General features: G+C 35.8%; 3 protein-coding genes across 6 annotated transcripts; 1 reads left to right on the top strand and 2 right to left on the bottom strand.

Annotated features, from left to right (window-relative positions):
* Nucleotides 1–12: 12 nt before the first annotated feature.
* Nucleotides 13–6497, bottom strand: LOC106668154 (persulfide dioxygenase ETHE1, mitochondrial). 2 transcript variants are annotated; one of them, XM_014396648.2, is made up of 7 exons: nucleotides 5952–6497; nucleotides 5746–5890; nucleotides 843–1025; nucleotides 593–775; nucleotides 416–532; nucleotides 308–360; nucleotides 13–253 (listed from the first exon to the last, which is right to left on the bottom strand). In XM_014396648.2, the coding sequence occupies exons 1-6, from the start codon at nucleotides 6096–6098 to the stop codon at nucleotides 317–319; spliced, it is 819 nt and encodes a 272-aa protein (XP_014252134.1). In that variant the 5' UTR covers nucleotides 6099–6497; the 3' UTR covers nucleotides 13–253; nucleotides 308–316. The 2 variants fall into 2 exon arrangements, with proteins under 2 accessions (XP_014252134.1, XP_014252135.1); XM_014396649.2 differs by having other exon boundaries at nucleotides 13–246.
* On the top strand, nucleotides 6304–14202 carry LOC106668152 (regulator of nonsense transcripts 2). 3 transcript variants are annotated; one of them, XM_014396646.2, is made up of 22 exons: nucleotides 6304–6391; nucleotides 9067–9228; nucleotides 9287–9517; nucleotides 9596–9791; nucleotides 9847–9992; nucleotides 10051–10234; nucleotides 10287–10453; nucleotides 10515–10605; nucleotides 10758–10920; nucleotides 10990–11137; nucleotides 11200–11418; nucleotides 11512–11670; nucleotides 12035–12208; nucleotides 12268–12426; nucleotides 12500–12679; nucleotides 12738–12932; nucleotides 12991–13075; nucleotides 13142–13179; nucleotides 13238–13379; nucleotides 13434–13633; nucleotides 13702–13768; nucleotides 14044–14202. In XM_014396646.2, exons 1-22 carry the CDS (start codon nucleotides 6338–6340, stop codon nucleotides 14058–14060), a joined length of 3177 nt encoding a protein of 1058 aa, XP_014252132.1. In that variant the 5' UTR covers nucleotides 6304–6337; the 3' UTR covers nucleotides 14061–14202. The 3 variants fall into 3 exon arrangements, with proteins under 3 accessions (XP_014252132.1, XP_014252131.1, XP_014252130.1); XM_014396645.2 differs by lacking the exon at nucleotides 14044–14202 and adding an exon at nucleotides 13833–13911 and having other exon boundaries at nucleotides 10767–10920; XM_014396644.2 differs by lacking the exon at nucleotides 14044–14202 and adding an exon at nucleotides 13833–13911.
* Nucleotides 14203–16100: 1898 nt separating this feature from the next.
* On the bottom strand, nucleotides 16101–24342 carry LOC106668186 (solute carrier family 22 member 8-like). The gene is made up of 13 exons (XM_014396715.2): nucleotides 22101–24342; nucleotides 21731–22042; nucleotides 21527–21673; nucleotides 21368–21471; nucleotides 21161–21315; nucleotides 17850–18018; nucleotides 17670–17799; nucleotides 17425–17599; nucleotides 17222–17359; nucleotides 16976–17160; nucleotides 16556–16931; nucleotides 16417–16497; nucleotides 16101–16364 (listed from the first exon to the last, which is right to left on the bottom strand). Exons 1-13 carry the CDS (start codon nucleotides 22146–22148, stop codon nucleotides 16258–16260), a joined length of 2127 nt encoding a protein of 708 aa, XP_014252201.1. The 5' UTR covers nucleotides 22149–24342; the 3' UTR covers nucleotides 16101–16257.
* Nucleotides 24343–25763: the final 1421 nt, after the last annotated feature.

Below are 25763 nucleotides of genomic sequence, written 5' to 3'. Positions count from 1 at the left end.
AAAACACGTTGATTATGTACTGTCATTTCGTTTATACTGTGATTGACTTTATCCCATGTGAACAAAGGTTAGATTATACTTTGCTAATAAACTACATTTAAAAATTTTAAAATAATATAGTATCATGTGGGGGTGTGTTGTCGAAAAATAGTGTCACATTCAATCTTCAAGATGTTTGCTTGGTTGGTTTGCTTCTTAGGACCTTACAACATTGCATGGCATTGCAGTGCTGAATTCTGAGTATATCTGAAATCTTGAAACAATTAATAAAAAAACTAGACTTATGAATTAAAAAAGACAAGCTTACAATTTCTTTTTATTCCTGAATACCGCAGACCTTGTTTGCCGGTACAGAAACATCTGAAAGAAATAGGATTTTGAATATACAAAGTTGGTTATCTTTTGTACTATCTACCTATTTTTTTCGGATAAGGCAGATTCAAGTTTTTCATGATGGAGACGAATTCTTCTAGAGACTTTGACAGTCTGGGATTCGTCATTTTCTCGACGCCGACTGTTGTCACTGTCTTTCCTGTAGATACATTTTTTTGTTTAAATAAATTACATATAAATCTATCTTAACAAAACAAACCTTTGTAATCGTGAGCGGGAAAAAGCTTAAAATGGTTCGGTAAGGAAAAGATTTGGGAATGAACCGATTCGTAGAGAGTTTTTGGATCTCCTTCTTGAAAATCTGTCCTTCCACATCCTCCGATAAGCAGAGCGTCGCCGGTCAGGGCGAACTCCTCGCTTTCGCAGACGTAAGTGACGCACCCTGGACAGGCGAAATCTTTAAGTTGAAATTCAAATATTCGACAATTTATTTTGTACATTTGGGTTACCGTTCGTGTGGCCTGGTGTTGGTCTGACGGTGAGGCAGAAATTACCGAACTCGATTTTATCCCCGGGTGAGACGTGTACGTCGGCCCTTGCACCGCTCGCCTTAGAAATCAGGGACTTGCAGCCGGTTTTATTCTTCAGCAGTCCTGAGCCGGTGATATGATCTGCATGGACGTGGGTGTTCACTGGACAACATATTACATACAACCGTCAAGTACATATTATTTCTGAAAAGTATTATTATAACGTTTTATATTATTGTGGAAGGTATTGCACGAGAAAGTGTTGAAAACGCCACCAACAGACGTATGTCACTTCTAAGGAAAGAGAAACATCTCACAGATATGTCAGTCGATATCATGGGAACTTCTGCTTGGTAAAAAGCATTAACTTGCAACATACATAAATGCAACAATTTATGGCTTACTATTAAAAGGAAACATTATTGTAGAAGAAAATGCTGGAAACAGCGCAATCAAAAGATATCTGTCGACTCTAAGGAGGAAAACCATTGACAAATCTCATTCCATACACCAAATGATAATCGAAAACCCAAAAACTTCCGCTTGTTACAGAGTATAACTTTGTTAAAGAATGTGTTTGCAAATTTATGGTTTTTACTATTAAAAGGCAACAATATTACAAGAGAAATTGTTGGAATTTGCGCCATAACCATCGTAAAACCTCCTCTCTACAGCACGTGCTATGACAGCCAAACAGTTAAGAACTAGTGTTTGGTAAAAAGTACTATCTCTTAAAGGTTTGCTTAAAGGTAAAATAGCATCTATACCAAAAGATCACTGCCAGAAAGGCAAACAATTGTGAAACCTACCCCCTTACACAATCAAAAACGAAATAAATTGTGCTTGTAAAAAATATTACTTTGTAGAAATATATGTCGAAAACAATTTACTATTAAAAAAACATTATTGTAAGAAAATGTGTTGGAAACAGCACTATATGATAGTTATAGTGAAACCATTGTAAAACCTCTCTCTTTACAGAACGTGCTATAGCAACCAAACTAGTGTTTGTGAAAAAGGATTATTTCGCAAAAGTTTTCTTGAAGTTAAAACAGCATCTACACCAAAAGATCACTGCCAGAAAGACAAACCATTGCGAACCCTACCTCCTTACACAATCACAAACAAAAGAATCTTTTTAAAAAGTATTACCTTGGTAAAAGTACGTACATATATTGCAATATTTAACTTAAATGTTCAAGATGCTAGTTCTCTGAAACTCCCTGATTTTCGATGGTTGCATAAACTTAGATGCTAGGAAATGTTTCTAAAACTACGTGCCACGGATGGAAAACGACGAAAATTGTATGTGTACGCTATGTCATCTAAAAGTAACGAAGGATGTCTTTCGTTTTTTTGCCCAGTAACCCATATTGCCATAGCTTCGAATCCAGTATCTAGGACGTAGAGAGCTTTCCAGGTCTCAGCTGCTTGATCTCTTAACCATCATAGATGGTAAAAAATTGCAAGTCTTGCACTTTACGCACAATTCAATGTTTTTTCTTTGTTGTAAATAAAGTGTGTTATCTATCTATCTTTATATAATAGCTAATGGTTTTTATTGTTAAAAAGAAACACAGTTGCAAGAAAAAGCGTTGAAAACAGCGCCATATGATAGTTATAGGGAGTAAAACCATTGTAAAACCTTTCTCCTTACAATACGTACGAACCGAACAATTAAGAAGTAGTTTTTGTGAAAAAGTATTATTTCGTAAAAGTATGGATGATATGTGAAACAGCAGCTATACAAAAAGGTCATTTCTAGAAAGGTAAACCATTGTAAAACCTACCTCCTTACACAATCACAAACGAGTATTATTTTGTTAAAGTATGTGCATGCAACAATTTATGGCTTTTATTATAAAAAGGAAACGTTATTACAGGAGAAAATGTTGGAAACCGTGCACCAAAGTATTTCATTCTAGTAAGGGAATATATTGTAAAACCCCTCGCCTTTCACTAGATATAATCTTTTGAAGTTCTGCTTTCCAGATAGTATTGCTTTGTAAAAGTACATACATATATAGGACAATTTATTGTTTTTAGTATAAAAAGGAAGGATTTAGAAGGGTGCGTGTTGGAGAAACGCTAATTGAAAACTGACAATCCAATTTAAAAAAAAAAATTGAATATTACTAAGAATTGAATGTATAGATTTTAAAGTATTATAAAATGTACAATAAAGCTTGTAAACATTTTAATTATAGTTTACACCTCAACAACAGAAAGCATGAATTGTGAAAACCAAATTACTTTGCTGAATCGATCCGCATGATAATCAATCCACTCAATAAAAAATTTAGTCATAATTTCAACTAGAACCTAACGGTCACCAGAGGAAAATATTGATTTATAAATCTCCAAGTTTAAACGTAAAGTAATATTTATCTCATTAGTAATTGAAAACTTTTTGCATTTTAAAGTGGTGAATTTAAACAATTGTCATACTTGAATATTTTATAATACGTCAAAGCCATTAATGTGTTATTTAATATATAACATTTCAAGGTTTATATCGAACGATAAACTTGAAACTGAAGAACATGAGGAAAACGCAGTAACACCTAGAAATACAAAATTATCTAAATTAAAAATCTAACAAAATTCCTTTGATAAAGCTTATTATGATTCATATGATAACACTTAAAAGAAAAATTGAAGAGAGAAATAATTATTAGCGAATTTCAATGTAGATTATCTGAATATTTCTTATTTCTATTTGTTTTATTTTCATTTATTTTTATTCTCCATTTGCGGAATCATGGTTCTATGTAAGGAGGTAGTCTTGGAGGGATCGAGGTTTGCAGATAGGATTGTTGTATCGACACCAATGGGAAGTTTTAAGTCTGCGTGTATATGCTGAAAAGTCAACATTGGTGTTGTGTGAAATTGTTGTGAATCGTGAATTTGTATTCTGCTGTGATACGATATATGAATGATACGATATAAATATGATTGTCACAGGGTGGGGTAAATTTGGGAAATTTTCTTTCTTCATAGGCGATTTTATTTAACACAAAGGAAGTCGAGAATGGGGATTTTCTGGATTAGATTTGTGATTCGGGATTATTCAGCATTGGAAAGAAATATTTAGAGATCGTGAGATGCGGTCTGGTGTGATGTAGGTTTAGATAAACATTTTCTTTATCGTGCCAACGTTTCGACCTTTATTGAGATCATCTTCAGGGCCTGTGATTTACATACATTGTTTACATTTAACAACTGTATCTAACGTTTTTCGGCCGTTTAACGACACGCAAGAATGGCACAATTACACAGAAGACAAACACTTTGAGCCCTGAAAATGATCTCAATAAAGATCGAAACGTTGGCACGATAAAGAAAATGTTTTTCTGAAACCTACATCACACCAGATCGCATCTCACTATTTCTGAATAATTATCGATTAACGGTCACTAACCACTATACACGTTTAGATAAACATTTTCTTTACAAATACATGTAAGATGTGAAAATGAATTTATACAATGATGTTCGCAATATAGAAATTTAGGGTTTAATCAAACTTTTGTACATATATTTGTATAATTTAAACAACGTTTATAAATACAGGCTCTGAAGATGTTCTCAATAAAGATCGAAACGTTGGCACGATTAAAAAAATGTTTTTCTAAACCTACATCACACCAGACCGCATCTCACAATCTCTAAATAATCATTAATTAACGGTCACTAAATAGCACACGTAGGAAAGGAAGTTAATTATTATGGACGATAACGAAGGAAAAGAAAATATAAAAAGTAAAGTTTAATAGGTTATTTGCTTTATGATGCAGGCGTAGCTACGGCTGAGTTTGCATGTATCTGTTCTGTAATTGATGCTGTGTGTCTCTGTTAATGTAAACTATTTCTAGAAAGTTGTGTAATACTGGGGTTGAGTGAAAGTGTTGTGTCAACGTTATGTCAGACACCACAAGAATAGCACCACACTTTATGCCCTGAAGATGATCCGAATAAAGCTCGAAACGTCAGCAGATAAATGAAAAAGGTGTTTTTTTCTAAACTACCTCATTCTTGACCGCTCCTCAAGACTTCAACAAAATATAAAAATATATAAAAATCAAGTTATATTGCAATGGGTGGAATGAAGGGGCGTCGGTGGCCGCAACGGTTTAGGCGCTCATACCTCGAGACCTCAGCTGTAAGGTAAAGCTCCCGGGTTCGAATCCAGCGGCCCTGCATTCGAACCCGACATATTTACAAATGGTTGTTGTTTTTTTTTCAAAAACACTAGCACCCTGAGGGTTTACATAACCTCTGCTGTTGCGAACTGTCGTAAAAAAATGGGTTTACATGACCTCTGCTGTTGCGACCGTCGTAAAAAAAATGGGTTTGCATGACCTCTGCAGTTGCAAACCATCGTTAAACAAAATAAAAACAATAAAAAATAAATAAAAAAATAAAAAAGGGGTCGAATTTTTGCCTGTCAATGTATATGATTATTACTTTAGTTTATTTATACAAATTGATTTCTAATATAAGTTCATGTAAGGGAGCGTAAAGCCCTATTTTTATCTTTCAACTAAATTAAATAAATAAATAATCAATAAAAGGAAAAAAGAAGAGCAATAAGGCTGAAAATAATTATCTAATTAACCCATCTCGGTTTATGACGTCACGGCGAATATCCGTAGTGACAACCTCGTCTCTATGCACCTCCTTGTTACAATCACGTACACAAACCTCCGGATTTCGCGGAATTTACTCATTTTGCCATCATTCTTAAGGAAATTTGATCGAAAAAGTTTGAAATTTAATTTTGAAATATAACCAAAGATCGAAGATAGAAATCGACAATTTAGGGAAGTAGTCAGAATGTTAATGGGTTAAAATGCTAATTAATAATCTAATCAAAACTCACTGGCGTATTTGAGCTTCAAACCCTTTTCTTTTATCTCCTGGAGGTCTCTTTCGACCTGCTCGAGCACCGGATCGACGAGGACGCATTCTTTGATGCTATCGTCACCCAGGAGGTACGTGTAAGTCGAACTTTCCGGGTCGAACAGCTGCAAAAAAGCTTTCATTTAGCCGAAAACAATTCGAAGAGAGTGGCAAAAATCCGCGTACCTGTTTGAAAGTGAAGTTCTGTGAGAAGTTGACCAGCGGCTGTGTCATCGTCAAATGCCTGTTTACATTTGACCTCGGTGTGCGATTAATATTACACAACTTGGACATCGATCCCATAGCCCCCGTGAAAATCAAAAGCCGACCCATCGAGACAGTTAAAACAGGCGGAATTGTAAAAAAAAAACCCGTTCTACGGTTCTACATAGACGTGAAGATAAGATAAGAGTGGAAGATCATTTCGACTGTTGCACTTCGAAGTCCTTGAAGATTGATTCTGGGAAACAGCAATCAGCTGTCGCCTGCACCAAACGATTTCACTCCTAGATGTAGCGTTTCCCCGGGGGCGCACAGCTTCACCTCCGAGAGTTTTGATTTATTTTCGAAAAATGACGGTGGAAGAAAACGAAGAGAAACCGGTCGACGTCGAGGAAAAAGAGAAGGTTCGTCCTTTATATTTTTATTTTTAACAATCCGAGTTCATTCTTCATTCACATTCACCGACAAATTGAATTTATACATTGATGATTGAAAGGATTTAACTTCATGAATTGTAACAATCAGTGAATTTTATAATCGCCATTGGTGGTTACCAATTTCACTTTAGACCAAATTTACAAAAAATTTAATTTATAAAAAAATTTATAAAATAAATCTAGTCAATCATCCCAGTAGTAATGTACAGATGCAACAGGTCTACTGATCACATTTGTACTCTGCTTGTATGAAGGCAATCTGTGTAACGTCCATAACCGTGCATGTTACCCAGATATAACAAAGTTAATATTTATCATTGATGTGTGGTTTATTTTTATGTGTTTTGAGTGTGTATTTATTAGTGTAAGTGGCTCTGCGCCAAGAACTGGGCTCTAAACCTTAAAACGACCCTATGGGTCCTAAGATCAATGTTGACATATGGGTCAATGGTGTGGTTGGCCATGACTCTTCCGGCCAAAGCATTAAGGCTACTAAGTGGCACCCAAAGACAAGCCTGTATCAGTGTTACTGGAGCCATGTGCACAACGCCAACTTCGGCCCTGAAAGTGTTGTTAAACTTCTCCCGACTTAATATCTTAATCCAAGGAAAAGCCAGAGCAGCAGCTCATAGGCTTATAATGGACGACTTCCGATAGGATAGGATAGGCCATGTAAATAAACAATGGAAACTGTGGGAGGAGGTACAGACAGATTCTATATTAGGCATGCCAATCAATACCACTATTCCAAAATACAACTTTACCAGAACACGAAGAATGGGCCATAGGAAGACCATTAAAGGTAAATTCCTACTGGTATACTGACGGCTCCAAAACCGGCAAGGGTACGTCAGTTAAGGTCTTTGGGATGAACCCCAAGTCCAAACTGAGGTAAACCTAGGTAAGTATGCTACAGTTTTCCTGTGTGAAATCATAGGCAACAAAAGGTAGCATTGAAGAAACAGAAAGGTTGATATGTTGGCCAAAAAGGAGGCCCACATGGTCTCTCTGGGTCCTGAATCCTACTGTGCTTAGCATCCTGTCACAAAAGAGGATACATCTTAAAATGGATTCATAATGAGTCCATAACCTGGAACAATGCTACATGTTAGCAATACTACACAGACAGAAGAAACACTGTGCAGATACTGCCAGGAAAAGGAGACTACAGAACAAATTCTACATTTCTGTGAAGGTCTATGTAGGTGCGTTCTAGGACAAGAAAAACCACAAGCAAGATCCTACATTAAGGAGCCAGGAAGCTGGCCTGTGAGTTATAAATAACAGGGGAGCACAATAGATCTATTCAGGTCGAGATGCAGTAGGCCTTGTGGCTGCCTCTTTTATCCCTATCCCTATCAGTGTAAGTGGTGAGATGCAGATGTATAATCGGGGTCCTTTGAGAGCTGTTGTATCCCCCATTATGTGCTTATAGCACACCAGTCCTAATCTATCAAAGAAGTTATTAGTAGGCCCCGTTTCAACAATTGAAGAAGGCCCCGTTGAATCTCTTATAAGGCATTGTACGTCCCAAAACGCTTCTGGCAAGTGTAGCACCACAGTTTGTTAGTGTGTTGGTGTTTCTTCTGCTTCTTTGCTGAATCTGCACTTGACATGTTGGGTTATGCCGATCTTCAGAAGTCTATTTAATTTGCAATGTTCTCTTAAGAATCCTGTTAGGATTCGCAGTTTTTTCCTGCTTCCTTTTATGCATTCTCTTACCTCTTTCCTTCAAACGCTTGTTAGAAGCTTCTTGAATTGTACAATTCCATTGTTCCTTCATTTTCTTTTTATCCTTTTGTCCGAGGTGGTCATTAATAGTGTAGATTCCTATATATATATATATATATAGCAATCCATGTTCTTGCAAGGGCATTAGCTTTCTCATTGCCTTCTGCTCCCACATGTCCTGGGGCCCAGCAGAGGATGACTTTGTGTTGCATACCTAATTGGTTTAGCTTAGTTGGGGGGGGGGGGTTACTGGGCGTCTGGCTTAAGGGGGATACTATGGACCTGAACACACATGGTAAGGTGAACTCCCTGATGTATAAACCCAAGGGTGAGCACATCGAGGAGTATCACCCCTTTGAGATGAAAGTCCAATAAACTTATCACTAAATTTATTTTATATTTTTAATTAATAGCCAGATAAGAATTAGACCAAAGATAAGTTTGGAATTAATACAATATTGGCCTAACAACTGCTGTGTATAACTATATGGACATCTTTACATTTAGTCCCCAGCTTTTCCCACAATACTGGGTACATATTCAGTTAACAAAAAACACACAAACCCCCACTGAAGACGATGAGAAGTCAAAATACATACAAACTATAAAATATAAGAATGATCGGAATTGACCAAACTAATGGCTCATATCCCCACAGACCTCTAGATGAAATCTCCCTAAACAATAAATGTTAGATCAATATTGCCAATAGTGTGTAATACATTGCTAGGGCAACTTGTACACCCAGCTCAATTTTTCGACTTTCATGCAAATTATGTTGATCTAAGTTAACTGTGTGTAATTAATTAAATATTTTTACTGTGAAATAAATATATTTAGATATGACAGATATGATCACTTACATTGGAAAGTATTATTTCAAATTTTATGATAATATTTTTTTCCCATAGGCTGATCTTTTCCAATATCTTGAAGATTTTCAAAAGCGACTCCACCTTAAACTTGACCTGTTCAACAAAAACCAGTTGGCTTGCAAGAAGAGGCCTGATGCTGCTGCGCTTTGCAAGCTAGACTCAAGCCTCAAGAAGAATTCCGCGTTCGTGAAGAGACTTGTAAATAAATTTAAATTGTAGAAGTAGAATAATTTTCTTAACGGGTCTTGTCATACAGAGAAACTTCACCAGCAGCCAGTTGGACACCTTCCTGAAGGATTTGGCAGGACTCAATCTCTCCAAATATCTCAGTGAAGTCGCAACAGCTCTAACTGAGGTTAAATTGAAAATCACAGATGTCCCAGCTGCTGTCTTGCTCTGCTGCAACATCCACTGGACGTATGCTGACTTTGCATCAATCTTCCTTGAGCATTGGATTAAAACTCTGCATCTGAAGAAAAATGAACCTGTAATTAAAAACTTTCTTACTAAAATTATTGTACCAATTTTTTTCTACTTTTTTTTTTATTTTTTTATTGCGATTAAGATTGAGAATGTAAGTAAATTAAGAGTTGATCTGAGGTTCTACGGTGACCTGGTATCATCGGGAATGCTTGCAAATAAAGAAGCTCTTCCACTCCTTGGAACAATTTTGACAATCCTTACAAATAAAGACAAAGAAAATCATCATAATGTCAATATAATTATCAGTTTCTGCAAACACTGTGGTGAAGATTTTGCAGGTAAATTTTGATATTTAATTTTTTATATTGTTATTATTATTTAATTATTTTTTAGGCCTTGTTCCTAAACACATAAGAAAACTTTGTGAAAAATATAAAGTTGATCTTCCAAGAAGCACACTGTTGAGTGTTGAGAAGCAAATGAACGTTCAGTCACTTTTTAAAGAATATTACGCTTCTTTGTGCCAGCATCTTTTAAAAGTAAAATTCCCCCATCAAATTACGTCCAAGATTTCTATAAAATAAGTTCACTTTTCAGGATCATGCCAAAGTGCAAGCCTATGAGAGGCAGAACGACCAATTTCTGAGATTGAAAGGTGAAGTGAGGCAGGAAAGGCTTCATCAACTTGAGGTGATGCAAACAGAACTGCAGACACTTCTTACAAGTGCAGAAACCCTCGCTGAACTCTTGGATCAACCACTGCCACCGCTTCCTAACATTGGTAAATAGCTATTCCTATTTTCAGATCTGTCAGAACTTAATTTGTTTTTTAGGTTCATCAAGCGACAGGAGTCCAGTTGACGTTGAAGACGGTCTGGCCCTTGACGAGGGCATTTGGGAAGATGATGAGTCCAGGTGTTTTTACCAAGTCTTTCCCAACCTCCAAGAGTTCCTACCAACAGTAAAATCCTCACCAGAGCAGGCCATTATTGAACCACCAGTATGTATGTTTGTTTGTGGCCGCTTTTTCTATTTTTCATTGTTATCTTTTGATTTTGAAGATGAGTGAAGATAAACTAGATGAGGATGTCAAAGAAGAAGATCTAGAAGTTGAAGAAGTTCCTAAAGAAGAAGAACTGCCTATTCCTGAAGGTATTACCATTTTTATCAATAATATCTTTACTAACTATTTCTTTTGCAATTTATAAAATACTTACAAAATGAGGATTATATTTACTCGATTAAAAAATTCAAAATGCAAGTTTTTTTGCATTGATAAGACAGAAGTTAATAATTCAACAAAGTCTTAACAGAACCTGAAGAAGCGCAAGGTTCGAACGTCAAAGTCGTCCTTGAGAGTTTCTTGAACAACCTGCCGAGTTGTGTAAACCGTGAAATGATCGACAACGCCGCCGTTGAGTTTGTCGTTTTCCACAATACAAAGAATTGCAGGAGGAAGCTTATCAAGTAATCAAATTTTATTATACAAATGCTTACATGTTATACATATTTGTTTAATTTTTTTTTTTTTTCAAGAGCTTTGTTTGGAGTATCTCGCACAAGACTGGACCTGTTACCGTTCTATGGTAGGCTCGTAGCTATACTGAACCCCGTCATTCCAGAAATCGCCGTCAACCTGACAAGCCTCCTCAAGCAAGATTTCAAATACCATGTTAGAAAGAAGGTATTGAAAACATTATTTCTCAAATACAATCAATTTTGCTCACTATTTTTATAACTTTTAAGGATCAAATAAACCTAGAGTCAAAAATAAAAGTGTCTCGCTACATCGGAGAACTGGTCAAGTTTGGGCTTTTTCCAAAAATCGAAGCGCTTTACTGTCTCAAGCTATTGTTGCACGACTTCACGCACCATCATATCGAAATGGCTTGCAACATACTTGAAACTTGCGGTCGGTACCTGTATCGTCACACCGAATCTCATCGTCGTACCAAAATATATATGGTAAATTGATTTATTTCATTTATATTTAAAGTATTAATTTTTTATTTTTTGTTTATTGATTTATTTATTTTTTATTTATTTTTTTTGTTACAGGATGACATGATGAGGTTAAAAGCAGCTACTGCACTGGACATCAGGTATACAAACATGATAGAAAATGCGTACTACTTTGTCAACCCTCCGGAAAGCTCGACTGTACAGAAAAAAGTGCGGCCTCCCCTTCATGAATATATAAGGAAACTTGTTTTTCAGGTAATTTTGCAATTAAAAATAGAAGTCAAGTGGCAGCAGTGGTCACAACAGTTGAGGCATTGACACAATACTTGTTGCTGCTGCACTGTAAGGTGAAAGTCCCGAGTTCGAATCCTATGGGACTCGATTATTTTAATTTATTTTTTTAACAATGGCACTCTGAGGGGGTTTGTCTTGTAGATAGGACCTTGTAGTTAGAAAAAATGGGGGTCCTGTGGGTTTTTTTTTTTTTTTTTGCAAAAACAACAGCACCTCAAGTGTATATAATATAATAAATATACTGCTATATAAACTATATTATATGACTAAACTTCAACTTTGGTTTTCTTTCTTTTATGTATTTTAATTATATATTTTTTTGTAGGATTTAATGTGTAATGACAATGAGCGCAAGGTTATCAAACAGATGAGAGCACTCGACTGGGAAAATGAGCAAGTCGCTAATTATGCAATAAAGTGCTTATCGAGCGCTTGGAAAATTAAGTTTCATCGGCTGGCCTCCTTGGCCAATCTTGTTGCCGCCCTTGTCGAATTCCAAGTACATCAAATTTTCAACATTTTGTTTTTTTGACTAAATCTAATTGTTGAAACTTGCAGGAATTCGTCGGGACAAAAGTTGTTGATTCTGTCATGGAGGATATCCGACTCGGGATGGAGATAAACTTACCAAAGATGAACCAAAGGAGGGTCACGATGATCAAATATTTCGGCGAACTGTACAACTACAGGCTCATCGAGAGCTCAGATGTTTTCAAAGTCAGTTTTCTCTTTCTTAACTTTGACACCGCAATGAATTTTTTTTATAATGCAATAATTATAACCTTTAAAGGTCCTTTATTCATTGATAATGTTTGGGGTGAGCTTGAATAAGTCACTTCCTTCTCCGCTCGACCCGCCCGACAACCTTATAAGGATTAGGCTTACGTGTACACTGCTAGACACGTGCGGCAAGTTTCTAACACACGCTGATGTCAAGACGAAGCTTCCTTATTTTTTTACATACTTTCAGGTGATTAAATACTTGATACTTTATATTATATACATTACAATTTAATGTTATATTTCAGTGTTACTTCTGGTCGAAAAAAAGCGCGCCATGTTGGAATGACGACAACAAGTTCCCTGTTTACGCCCAGTACCAATTGGAAGACTGCAGGGAGAAAAACTGTCCAAACGTACCACTTTATACGAGCTACCAGGAAGCACTTACGGCCGTCAAGAATCTCCAGGATCAGATAATATCTGAATTCAATATTAAACAGGTATTTTTATTTTTTTTTTATTATTATTAACANTTTTTTTATAAAATGTGTTTTGTAGGAGCTGATAGTGAATCAAGGCTTATATTCACCAGGATATGGTAACAATGATGATGATTCTATCCTCTATGAAGAAGACGAGGAAGGTAAAATATTGAAGAAACTAAATCTGTATTTAGATTTAGATTTGATTTTATGAATTATTTTCTTAGGTTTAACAGAAGAAGAATATAATGAAAAAGAAAAAATGGTAAATATATTGTTGCTATATTATCATAACAATTTTTTAATAAATTAAATGATTACAGATTCAAAATAATAATGATGATGACTTCCTTCTTGAGCTTGACAAAATGGTCTCCGATAACGTCCAAGAGAGACTTAAAGAGTCAATCCGCCCTTCACAAGACATTGTAGTCCCGATGCTTGGCAAGTCGCATAAAACAAATGGTAGGTCATATTTTCTTCTGTCATGCAAAAAATAAATCAATAATTTTCTGTTAGACTCGAACTCGTCTTTCGTTCTGCTGCTGCGTAAGGGAAATAAATCGCAGTGTAAAAGCTTAAACGTACCCCTCGACTCCGATCTTGTGCGTAACCTGAAACACCGTGAAGAAATGGAACGTCAGGAAAAGGAAAAAGTGAAAAGGCTCACGCTTGACATTCAGCGAATGCAGCTTGAAGACTCGCAAGAACAACAACAAGTATGTTCTATCAACAACTTTCGCTTATTTTATTACTTTCTTTTTATTCTTTTTTTTTTGTCCACAAGGAAAATGCGCCACCGACTACAAACGTAAATCACCAGAGGAGGGTGAGGTACTCGGGGACGCAGAAAGGTAAAAGTTAAACCTGATCTTTTTTACAATTTAAATCAAAAAACCAAAATTTCTTCTGTTTTAGTGGATCGGTTTCTTGATCTGTACTGTTCCAACAAATAAGAACTTCAAAATTAATTCTTCCAAATTATAATTTAAAAAAATTAAAAGTTTTTTTTTGTATAGTGTAAATAAAAGATAATTTACCACAACTTTTTTTTTATTTAACCCCAAAAAAATTATTTAGTTAAAAAACTACATAAATTTATTTTTAATTAATAAAATGCATTTCTCAGCTTCAAGACAGTGGTGAAGGTTTTCGGACACACATTTGGTTACTCCAGTCAGAATTTTTGGAAGCGCAGCCAGATTCCAACTTGGCCATGTTTTAACAGTCTGGTTTTTTATTTGTCTTCCTTAGATAAATCATGGAAAATAAACGGTATAAAACGTAATTGTTGTATTAATTCAAAGAAATTTAATCAAATGATAAGATTACAATCTTTTGTTTAGTGCAGCATTGTATATGATTGCCCTGGGCAACCTTTATGCTATCATACTTTTATGGTTAGATTTGATATAAAATAGTTGATTCTACACCTTATATCATCATACTTTTAAGATGATCATAGATTCTATATAAGATGTGATGTCTTTGTCAAATATTTAAAACATAGAGGAGAATGCAGAATAATGAAATAATTATTATTTATAATAATGCAGAATAATATGCCCCAATAGCATCACCAAAACTACTATCATCTATCACCTCGAAAGAATTGAGAAAACAAATTCAGTTACTTTAAACAAAAAAGAGCCTGGGTCATAATAAACTTCTACCCCCTGTTAACAAGAACATGCCCTTTAAAATAAGTACGGAGATATCAAACATTAGATAGATATTACAATTAATTAAGGTTTTTAGTTGAGATAAAAAAAACCATGATCTTCGGCTAGATACGCCGCTGCTCTACCACTTGAGCTATCGTGACCTAGATCCACTCGGACACCAACTTCCCATCTCAACCGCACCTTTTTGCCATTTTTCAAATTTCATGTAATCGGATTGGATTCTCGACGATAAATGAAATGGCCACGGAGAGCTTTAGTTAGTGAAAAATAATTATAATATATTAATTGGTCAGGCAGACCACGAAATTAGTGAATTTAAGGAATTGGATAGATAGATGCCTATGGATACATTACATTCCCAAAACCCTGGGAAAAAACGTGAACGTGGTCCCTGGCATCAAAAGCAGGCTCCACTAAAAACAAAAATCCTACTTTTTTATATTTTTTTTTAACGAGTTGATGGGTGTAAAAATTAAGCTTGTGAATCTCATAGTTTCAGAGATAAACGCAAAAACAAAAATTTTAACATTTTTTATCTTTTTAAGGGAAATTTCCCTGCTGAATCGTTTGACGCAAGAATGAAGCTTGTAAACCTCAGTTTCCACGATAAATTCACCCTTCTCCCAAAAAAATCGAATTTTTTTCAATGTATTTGTATGTGTTTAATGGAAACGACCACGTCGATGGGTGCACATGCATTGCACTATGAAGATTACAAAATTCCATTAAAATCGACGTATCTATGATTGCAAAAAAACTCAAGCAAAATCCTACAGCACTCGCTACCCACCATTTTGAACACAAACACAATTTCGATTTCAACAATCCAAAAATATTACACACAGAACAAAACAAACATAAACGTAACTTTTTAGAAATGGTTTACATCAACAGAGATAAACACATCATCAATTACAGAACAGACACATGTAAACTCAGTCCCAGCTACACCAATTTCATTAATCAAATTCAATATAGATAACATACATATAACATCACATCACATTCCACACGTCATTTTTCACATAGTCTAATTTTTCAGCAATTTAGCTTTCCTTTTCCTATTTATCCCCATCTATATAATCCTGAAAGGATAATCTGACCAAAACATTACCAAGGTTTTTTCCTTCGTCAGCTTTTTTCACCTCAAAGAAGCCAACTCCTTATACAAAAATGTCTTTTCTATACCGACTTCCTTCCCCACCCCTTCAAAATCCAACATATATAAACATAAAACAGCAATATCTCACAAGCACTCTCAACACAACATGCAAAAATGGCACAATTACGCAGAAAACAAACAATTTGAGAGAGTAGAAATACTTTGATTCAATATAAAAAATATATTTTGATTGTATAAATTCACTTTTTTCCACATCCTACATGTATTTGTAAATTTAAACAATGTTTGTAAATCCCAGGCCATGAAGATGATCTCAATAAAGTTCGAAATGTTGGCACGATAAAGAAAATGTTTTTCTGAAACCTACATCACACCAGACCACATCCCACGATTTCCCAATAATTAAAATCAACATTGCACAATGAAAGCCCTATTTTTTAACTACTTTTCACACTCTTTTCATTGTCTATTTCTTAGATTAAAAACTTATTTGAAAAAGTTTTCAGTCTGTTTTTTCTTTATTAACAGGTTTACATTACAGTATTGTACAATGATATGGAACATCATCTAGCATCTCTTCATCCTCTGTCATTTTGTTGTTACCCTTTGATTCCTTTTTTGATTTATCTTGATTACTTTGGACTAAAAAAAATGTTATTGAAACAATCAGTTGTGATGGTTTAAAAGTTGTTACCAGTTTTTATCGACTGGTGGACATCCATATCTGGGAAAAGTAGCGGCTCTTGATGCGCGTTTGTTACGGGCTTAAGTGGTTCTGGAATTTAAAAAATATGCAATATACTTAATTAATACACTTAGTAAAATAAATTTACGTTGTTTCTTGTTTGCTGTCGTCATTGGTTTAGCCTGGGGGATTTTTATCACTCCTTTTCCTTTAGTTTCAGTGACATTTTGTTCTTGGGCATCCTGAGGCAAGTTGGACACAAGGTACGGCTTGGGTTTATCAACCACTTCGTCCGATTTATTTGAATTGATGCTGAAAATTGAAAATAAAGATATTTGCCTTCCGGTCTTTGATGGCCATGGGGCCTGTTTCGATTGTTCGTGTTCCTCGTCGACTTCTTCTATTTCCTCGATTAGGTCCCTCATCGTGTTCTTCAACAACGGCGGAAGGAAAAACATTGCCAGGCTGCTGCACAAGGCGCTAAATCCAGTCAGGACCAGAGGCAATGGGACATAAACCTCACTCTTAAAAATTACGATAGGACCGATAGTCAATTAATTACAGTTACCAAAGAAACTATGTTTGCCGCGACGCACAAGGCGATGTTGGCAAAACAATGGCACCATCCGAAACCCACACCTCTGATGACAGTCGGGTACTTGCAACAGATGGTCGTTAGAAATGTGGTGTTCATTATACCACTGAAGAACCTCGCAAATAGAATCACAATGTCAAAGAGAAAAGCATATGTTGCTAGAAAAAAAAAATTATCCAAGATACATTTTAATTATAATTTTTTTTTAATACAGCATACGGGCATAAGCAGCAGTAGCTAAACCAGAACCAATCAGGCAGCAGATTCCAGAAAGACTTATAGATATTGATGCTAGTGTTAAATCATTGTCGACATTCAGCATAAGGACAAAGGTGACTGCACAAAACTCAGATAGCCCTTTAATTTTTGATATAATTTGTTTTATTTTAATCATTATTGTTTTATTTTTATTCTTTTAGTACCAGAGTAAAATAGACTTGTCGAATAAAATGCACTATTCAAGGCAAGACCATTGTACGTCACTGAGTAGAAGAATGACGGAAAAGGGCATACGATAGACAGCCATCTAATTATCTTTGTCTGGAACAGCATTGGCAATGTGACCTTTTCTGTATTTTTGGTCATCATTGGTTTACTCTAAATAAAAAATAAATAAAAAAAATTACGCTTTCATTTTTAAGCAAAATCTTGTCTTTTAAGTCTTTACATTTTTAATCTGCCTTGGGATACCAGAGAGCAGAGGGAGCCGGTTGAAAGAGGATGCCATCTCGAGGAAAATCATCAGCTCAGGCAGGTTCTTCGTTGTCAGCAGCCATCTGGGCGATTCTGGAACCAGCCTTAACTCGGGTCAGAACGTACCAAAAACAGACACAACAGCGCGACTTACCACCAAATTGAAAGGAGGAAAATAGCAATTAGGGTGATCGAGTATTGGAGATGGACCCAGTTGGGGAATATCTCGGAGAAGAGATGAAGCGTTATATACCCAAAACTGTACGAGTATGTATATGCTGTTGACATAATTCCACGCCATCTGCCTCCAACAATCTCAAGGCCTGTAACGGCAATGTGATTAAGCCATTTTTGATGACATCGTCATTCCACAATACACTGTGCTTTGACTATTTAAAGTTGTCGTTTTATTAACTATGTTACTTCTTTTACAAGTTTATATTATATGACTCATTATTATTTATGGAACATGCACAATACACAACACACAAACACACACACACACACACACACACACACACACACACACACACACACACACACACACACACAAAGAGAAAGGAAAGAGAGAGAACACTTTCTAGATGGGCCTTGGACCTAGCATTATGGATGTCCTAAGAAAGAAAAAATATCCGGTAATCTCACTATTGAGAAACTACTTTTCTACTAAAGGAATAACAAAATCGCCAACCTCAATCTAAACTCATTTAGAAATGAGCCTCACCTGTCAAGAGGATGTTGTTCAGCGTCGTGTTGTGTGCCTGGTTCTTGTCAGTAGTTTCAAAGATATTGATGGTAAAGGATTAATGTTTGAGAAACCAGTAAGTGGCAAAAGAAATTACAGCACCCAATTAATTTTCCAGCAAATAACATTGACGATCAACAGCCTTTTGGTCAATTTTTACCGATGGCAGTAAAGAAAAAGATGGTGTTCCATTCTGAAAGAGTGTCATGCAAAAATTTAGTCTAGACTGAAATTCTACATCCTCATGGCAAAACTGGATAAGTGCAAAAACACAAGTTTTCAGGATTGCAATTTTAAATTTTAGACCTTTATTACAAATTAAATTTTTAAATTAACATTTTTGGCCTTTCCCCTTTTTGACTTTTTGAATTATACACTCAGAACACAGGAATATCACATCAGTTATCTCATTTTGTCAAAATATGACATCTAGTTTTGCTCGGAGGATGTAGAATTGTTCCTGCAACAGCTGGAGGGGGCAAATACTCTAGAATAGAAAATGTACTTCAAAGCGCAGGAGCAAGTATTATGACTAACAGCCGATTGGCATATTCGCTGACAACCTGCCACTTCTAGATAACAGACTTATTAACAAGGCGTCAATAGCATTCCTTCTCGTGTGTTGAAGGACACACAGTAAGAAGGCAACAGGCATGCCAATAAGCACCCTCTTTAAAAAATTAAAATATAGCTTTCTCCAAGGGAACAAAGTATTTGGACATAATACTAGATGGAAATCTCACCTTGAAGAGACATATAGAATAAATGAAGACCATAACAAGTGTTGGTCAAAGGTTTTGTATTAAAACATGGGATATAAATCCAAAAATAGTCTACAAGCTGTATGTAACAACGGTTAGACTTAAATAGACTTATGGAACTCTCTTATGGAACATTGGAAAAGAAGACACAAAATCCATTTAATTCGTGCCACACTTCAGCACCAGAACAGACTCTTATAGCAAAGTAAAATAAAGCCTGACCTTGAAGGGAAAGGCACAATAAATTTCTAAAAAAGGATAAAAAATAAATGAAATGGTCAATGTCTGGCAAAATTAAAATAAAATAAAATTCTGACAGACCTTTTTCAGATAAAAATAACAAGAGATGTTTGGAAGAATAAAAACCCAAGGGCCTTATTATCATATAAAGATGGATCTAATGTAGAATATAGGAAGTGGGCAGGAGCCAAAGGCCAAAATTTTGACCTATCAAAATCTCTCTAAGCCACACTTAATTTTCCAAGTTCACCATCATATAATTGATTTCTGATGAAGTTCATGAGATTATACGAATTCTGTGTAAGAAATACTTAAAAATGGAATAAAAGTTGCACAGATTTTCAAATATTCAAGGCCTTATAGTTTCATCTTCAACTCAAAGCTGCTCAGGAAACACTTCGAACTGCTGAAAAACTGAAATTAAGTAACTCCGATTTAGCTGCCAGGATATGAGGGGTTTGAAGGCAATGAACAAGCTGTTAAACTAATAAAAAAGGAAACAGATTTGAACAGATAAAATAATTTACACGACATTTGAAAAATGGTAAAAATGGAGGGAAAATTCAAAACGTGGGGTTGAGATGGGAAGAGTCCGAGTGGATCGGTAGAGCAACAGCGTATCTAGCCGAAGATCGTGGGTTCGAATCCTGCTCATGACACTGACTTTTTATCTCAACTAAAAACGTTAATTAATTGAAAGATCTTAATTGATCAAGCAGACCACGAAAACTAGTGAAAAGAAACAGAATTGATGACGGGTTTTGAAATAATAATAAATAAAAGAAGTTTCACAACTTTTCAACCAAGAATACAAAAATCTATCCTCTCAGAAGACAAAATTTTGTAAAAAATCATAAGGTTTATCTTGCCATCGACCATTTAATTACCACCTTACAAACATAGGAAAGGCTGAGACAGAAACTTGCCAACTCTGCCTTGAAACAATAAAGACATCGCAACATGTCTTATGCGACAATAAAGCGTTAGTTCATAAACCGTACAACTTCTTGGGAAAGGCGAGGTTAACATCTAGAGAAATAAGCAAAGGGCAACCAAGAAAAGGGTTTAACAGCCTTACACTTTCTGAGCTATGGAGATAAAGAAGGGTCAATTTTCCTGTAGATATCATAGGTCGCATTGGGAGCAAAGGAAAATGTCACCAGTGGCACCAGGAAAATGACGATAAGCTATCAAAGTAAGCAGCAGACAGCTGCATTTCAGGCAGTTACTACAATTCATCTTTTATAGTTCTCCTTATAGATAAAGCGCGGTTTTCAAAAAAAAAATCATTTTATGAAAAAATGGCAGTGAATTAGCAAACTCTATCAGACTGTATTTTCAATTACTTTGTCATTTTTAAAAAATATATTCTTTTCATTTCTAAACTAATGAATTATCTGTTACCGACTATCATAGAAGTAAGGGCTGTTCGTTTAGTCTTTCTGTCCAGGGAAAATGACTAAATCAAACAAAAACAGTGGAATTTTTATTTTTCAAATCGTCAGCTGAGCATACTATTTTATTTCCCTTTGTGTGTCACAGTTTCCCATAGAAATTTACATAAAGGTCGTGGACAAGAGTTAACCGTTAAATCTAAACGTGCAGCGTGAACAAAGGACTCGGGAGGGATGATCAGCAATAATCAATGTTACCTATAACGTGAGTAAACTACGGAATTTTTTAAAATAGAAAATCGGGCAACCTGCCAAATGCACCTACATATAATGAAACTGCACATCGTGATGGCGCTGCAGAGGTAGCCGAGAACGACCCGGCAGAGAAGGTACATCCTGTACGATGAAGAGTTGGCGATGATGAACCCAGTAAGGACCACGAATCCCTGGGAAACCATCAATACCCTCCTCCTTCCGAATCTAAAAACTGTGTCATCAGAGATGTGTTGTTTATTAAAAAAATCAATCTTACCTGTCAGCAAGGACGCCGTTTATTATGTCCCCGATGGCTGCACCGATCAAAAAAACACTCTCTGCCAAGTTGTTAATCGGCATTGACGTACAGGCCAGATTAAACTAATCATAAGGTGAATCAAAATTGCATGATGGAATTATGTAATTGATGTTAAACCTCTGAAATTATCGAAGTCTTTCCTCTGTCGTAGTCCCAAGTGGTACAGGTGGTCTTGGCGTCAGTTTTGTAATTCTTGAGTTCCTCGTAGGTCGCATTTTCCGGCAGATCTTTCTTGAAGCATGGATCGAAGACTTTCTCTCCTCTCTAAGAAAATTTAAAAAAAATGAAAAAATCTTTTTAAAACGGAAGAAAATTCAGTACCAAGTTGAGCTTCCAAGTGCCGCTGATTTCCCTCCATTCGCTGACGGATATGTTGCGCAGGTGGGTCGGCCTGGCGCAGCAGGAGATGTGATCTGCGGCGGTCACTTCGGGCGAGGCGAGTTGAAAAACGGCCGGCATGTTGAAGAGGGACATGATGATAACGATGATGGTTTGCCAACAGCCGATGTTGCCCTGCGTCTTCAGGATGATGTCTGTGTCGTTCCCGTCGCCTTCTTCTTTCGAATGAGCGGCCAGTACGGTCTCTTCCACTTCCTCGTTGTCACTGATATCCGTCGTCTCTGATGAACGTTTCTAAAAAGAAAAAGAAAACATTTTTTTTTTGTTAAATGTGACTAAATACGGAAAAAACCTGAAACGAAAACAGGCTGAACAATTTCGATGCTTTCCGATTTTCCATCTTTCCAGTATCTCTTAAGGAAAAATCTTAAAAGAAAATAACTAGAATCAAACAGATGTTGATATTTTCAAACGAAACCACATTTGTTAAAAGACACACCATCTTTGTTTAAATAAGTGAAATTACTTTTGATCAAGCAAGAATAGGAAAATCATTGACCTTCTAACATATAGTTTCATAACGTTCCGCTTTCAATTCTTCTAATTAGATTTTTTTTAATTCAAAAAAACAAATATGTTTGAAATTAATTTATATTATGGCTTTAGTGCGACTATAAAGCTCATTAAACATAACTGAACAAATATAAAATGCCGTCATTTTCTACGTTCTGTCAAACCAAAAGACAACACAGTAAAAAGAATACTTAGTACCACCTCCTCGGAAGATACGAGAAGAATTCATTTCACATATAATTAAAAATAAAAGATTGTGGAATGGAGAAAACATTATATTTAGCCTAATTAATAAGGTTTGATCTGGAGCAGAAATTTTGAAAGGAAGAAGGGTTCTGCTTGAAATTTCGTTACTTCCGTTGTGAACAAACAGCAGGCGGATCCGAGAAGAGGAAAACATTGTGCAACGATTCCTCCACCATCACGCTTATCAAAATTTTGACAAAACGAACTGCTCAAGCCCAAAATCGATTTAAAAACTAAAGTTTCTGGACAAAATGGAGATCTCCAGATTGTGAGATCGAAAGTCCGGAATCTGGTGAAAACGAAATCTAGGCTTGATTGATTTAAGTTTTGAAAAAGCCCAGGATAGTCTGGAAAAATTACGATCATATATATCAAATTTAATTCATTTAAACAATAAACACTAATAAAACTTAGATCTATCAATCAATTACAGTTTAGTTCTATTAATTATTGACTGACTGATTTTTTCTTCCGTACAATGCAACTGGTTGTCGATTGGTCTCTTTTAGCAAGAGGATAATTTTTTTTAGAAAGGCAGAACGAAATACGAAAGGAATGTATATCAATCAGAAGTTCGATTCTTCTACAAGACTCGTCCAAGAGAATACTTCCCATGATTCTGCAAACGGACTCGTTGCACCAGATCAAAGTATTTAGCTTTCAAATGTTCATGCTGTTAGCAAAAAGACAAAAGCCCTGGAACATGGAACAAGCTGAAAGCGCCAAAACGTTTTCAAAATTCAAACAAGCAAAATTCTGGTAGGAAATGTGAACTTGGTTTACAGACTGCTGAAGGTTGCTGAGATTTATGAGAATAAGCATTTTTCATCACCTAAAGCCATTCTTCTTAAAAATCTAAAAGTTGCCCTGTTTTTTCCTCTTTGTTTGAATTTCTGCAGGATGTTTGGCTTGGGAGAAATCATAATTCCGGTCAGAATCATGATTGTTAGCTTGAGCTTTGGGTTTTGCTCTATGGAGACATTGGACTTTGAGCTTGTTCAATGTAAGTTGTTTCTGAACTTTATACTTACATAACTCCTTTGACACATTCTGTAACTTCTTTCCTTCCGAAATTTGTTAGATTCTTGGATTTGTGTTGATTTGTGTTCAATGAGTGAATTCATTTTCTTTTTGCTCTTCTGTCCGTGGTACTCGTTGATAGTATGGCTTCCTACGCCACAGAAGGGCCAACGGAAATAAATCAATCTAACAAAAACACTAGTTTTTGTTGAATTGCCTCACCCTGCATGGCGCCATTTAACTGAAACCTAACTAAAAACTATGAGATTATTAAATAAGACTGCTCGTCATCTTTTTTGACCCAAACTCGAAAAGTTGGATAAAATTCATATCCGTGATTTCCTATTAATTTTCAACTAATTCCGTGACTCTCTTGCGGTCAGTTTGTTATTTCATCATAGCGATAAAAACACGCCTAAGCATTAAGATGAAGTGATTGTATTAAATCTTGTCTAAAACCTCAAATGGTGTCAGACCAATGATGCTGAACGATGGCTACGACTTCCGACTCTCTGTCTACTCCGACAGAATTACCGAAAGTAGAACAGTTTTTTAATCTTCGGAACAGAACCTTATTGTGCCTCCAAACTGCAACGTACGAAAGTACAGTGGGTCAGATGAGTTTTCTCAAGGAACAAGTGGAAAGTGGTTAATAGTCTGATGTATCATTGTTTCATAACAGGTTCCTCTTTGACATTTGAAATGCGATGGAAGAAGAGAGAGGAACAACACACAAGAAAGAAGGAAATTGAGTGTGAAAAATATAATAAATGAATATTGGTTTATTGAACAAAATCTCGCAAATTAATCCATGAACGACCTCTCTTACAAATAACGAGAGAGTGAGAAGTGGTGAAGACAGAGATATTAGAATGGCTAGATAGAGATTGAGATAGATAGATAGAGAGAGAAAGAGAAAATGAGAAATAAAAAAACAGACAGTAATTATACAAAAATGATGGATGTAGAGAGGAAGAGACCTGTAGTAGATGGAGAGAGAGAGAGAAGGAGAGAGAGAGAAAGAGAGAGAGAGAGAGAGAGAGAGAGAGAGAAAGAGACAGAGAGAGAGAGGGAAAGAAAGAAAGAGAGGGAGAGAGGGAGAGAAAGAAAAAGAGAGGGGTGGGAGAAGAGATAGAGAGAGAGGGAGGGAAAGAAAGGAAGAAAGAATGAGAGACAGTGAGAGAGAGAGAGAGAGATGAAGAGAAAGAATGAGAGCGAGTGCTAGAAAATAGGAATGAATGAAGGAATATAGTTTTGTTTTAAAAATCATGCAAGAGAGAATGATAAAGAAAGAATGAGATTCATATAGAGAAATAGATAATTAGAGTTAAAGGTAGAAAAGTAAATAATAAGAAAAGAGAGGGGAGAAAGATAGAGAGAAACAGAGATACAAAGAGAACGAGAGAGAGGGGGGGAAAGAGAGTGGGAGGGAGAAAGAGACAGAGAGAGGGAGGGGAAAAAAGGAAGAAATAAAGAGAGAGAGAGTGAGAGAGAAAGAGGGAATGAATACATATAGAGAAGTAGATAATTAGAGATAAAGTCAGAAAGGTAAATAAAGACATAAGAAGAGAGAGAGGAAGAAATACAGACACAGATATAAAAAGAGAAACATCGCCTGACAGAAAGAAAACGAGAGAGAGAGGGAGAAAGAAAGATGGAGAGAAAGAATGAGAGCGAGTGCTAGAAAATATGAATGAATGAAGGAATATGGTTTTGTTTTAAAAATGAGAATGAGAAAGAAAGAGATACATATAGAGAAATAGCTAATTAGAGATAAAGGTAGAAAAGAAAATAATAAGAAAAGAGAGTGGGAGAAAGATAGAGAGAAATAGAGATAAAAAGAGAACGAGAGAGAGAGAGAGAGAAAGAAAGCTTATAGAGCTATGTGAATGTATAAAGTGATAGGTAAATATAGAAACCAATAGGGAAAGCAGGAGAAAAAGAAAGATGGACAGAGTGAGAAAGAGAAAGGTAGAAAGAGAGAAAAGAGGTTAATATATAATTCAATAAGGGGTGGGAGGGAGAAATAAAGAGATGGAGAGAGAGAAAAAAGAGAAAAGAGGGGAGAGTGACAGAGAGTGAATGAGGGAGAAGGAGAAATACAGCTAGCTAGAATGTTCGAGGAAAAGAGTATGATAATTGGAATAAGGAGCAAAAGCAATGAATGAGAAAGAAG

This window comes from Cimex lectularius, unplaced genomic scaffold (assembly GCF_000648675.2).
Source record: "Cimex lectularius strain Harlan isolate CLEC.00 unplaced genomic scaffold, Clec_2.1 scaffold55, whole genome shotgun sequence".
Taxonomy (NCBI): Eukaryota; Metazoa; Arthropoda; class Insecta; order Hemiptera; family Cimicidae; genus Cimex; species Cimex lectularius.
Note: the sequence above shows the minus strand (reverse complement) of the source record. Positions and strands in the feature narration are given on the sequence as shown.

Coding starts and splice junctions, on each gene's coding strand:
- LOC106668186 (XM_014396715.2), bottom strand. CDS start 22,148: ATGGAAAATCGGAAAGCATCGAAATTGTTCAGCCTGTTTTCGTTTCAG. Junction 21,316..21,367: donor AACGGCGTCCTTGCTGACAG/GTAAGATTGATT, acceptor CACAGTTTTTAG/ATTCGGAAGGAGGAGGGTAT. Junction 17,360..17,424: donor GACAAGTCTATTTTACTCTG/GTACTAAAAGAA, acceptor CAAAAATTAAAG/GGCTATCTGAGTTTTGTGCA.
- LOC106668154 (XM_014396648.2), bottom strand. CDS start 6,098: ATGGGTCGGCTTTTGATTTTCACGGGGGCTATGGGATCGATGTCCAAG. Junction 5,891..5,951: donor AGAACTTCACTTTCAAACAG/GTACGCGGATTT, acceptor GCTTTTTTGCAG/CTGTTCGACCCGGAAAGTTC. Junction 533..592: donor TCCCGCTCACGATTACAAAG/GTTTGTTTTGTT, acceptor ATGTATCTACAG/GAAAGACAGTGACAACAGTC.
- LOC106668152 (XM_014396644.2), top strand. CDS start 6,338: ATGACGGTGGAAGAAAACGAAGAGAAACCGGTCGACGTCGAGGAAAAA. Junction 12,209..12,267: donor CCGCCCTTGTCGAATTCCAA/GTACATCAAATT, acceptor TGAAACTTGCAG/GAATTCGTCGGGACAAAAGT. Junction 12,427..12,499: donor AGAGCTCAGATGTTTTCAAA/GTCAGTTTTCTC, acceptor TAACCTTTAAAG/GTCCTTTATTCATTGATAAT.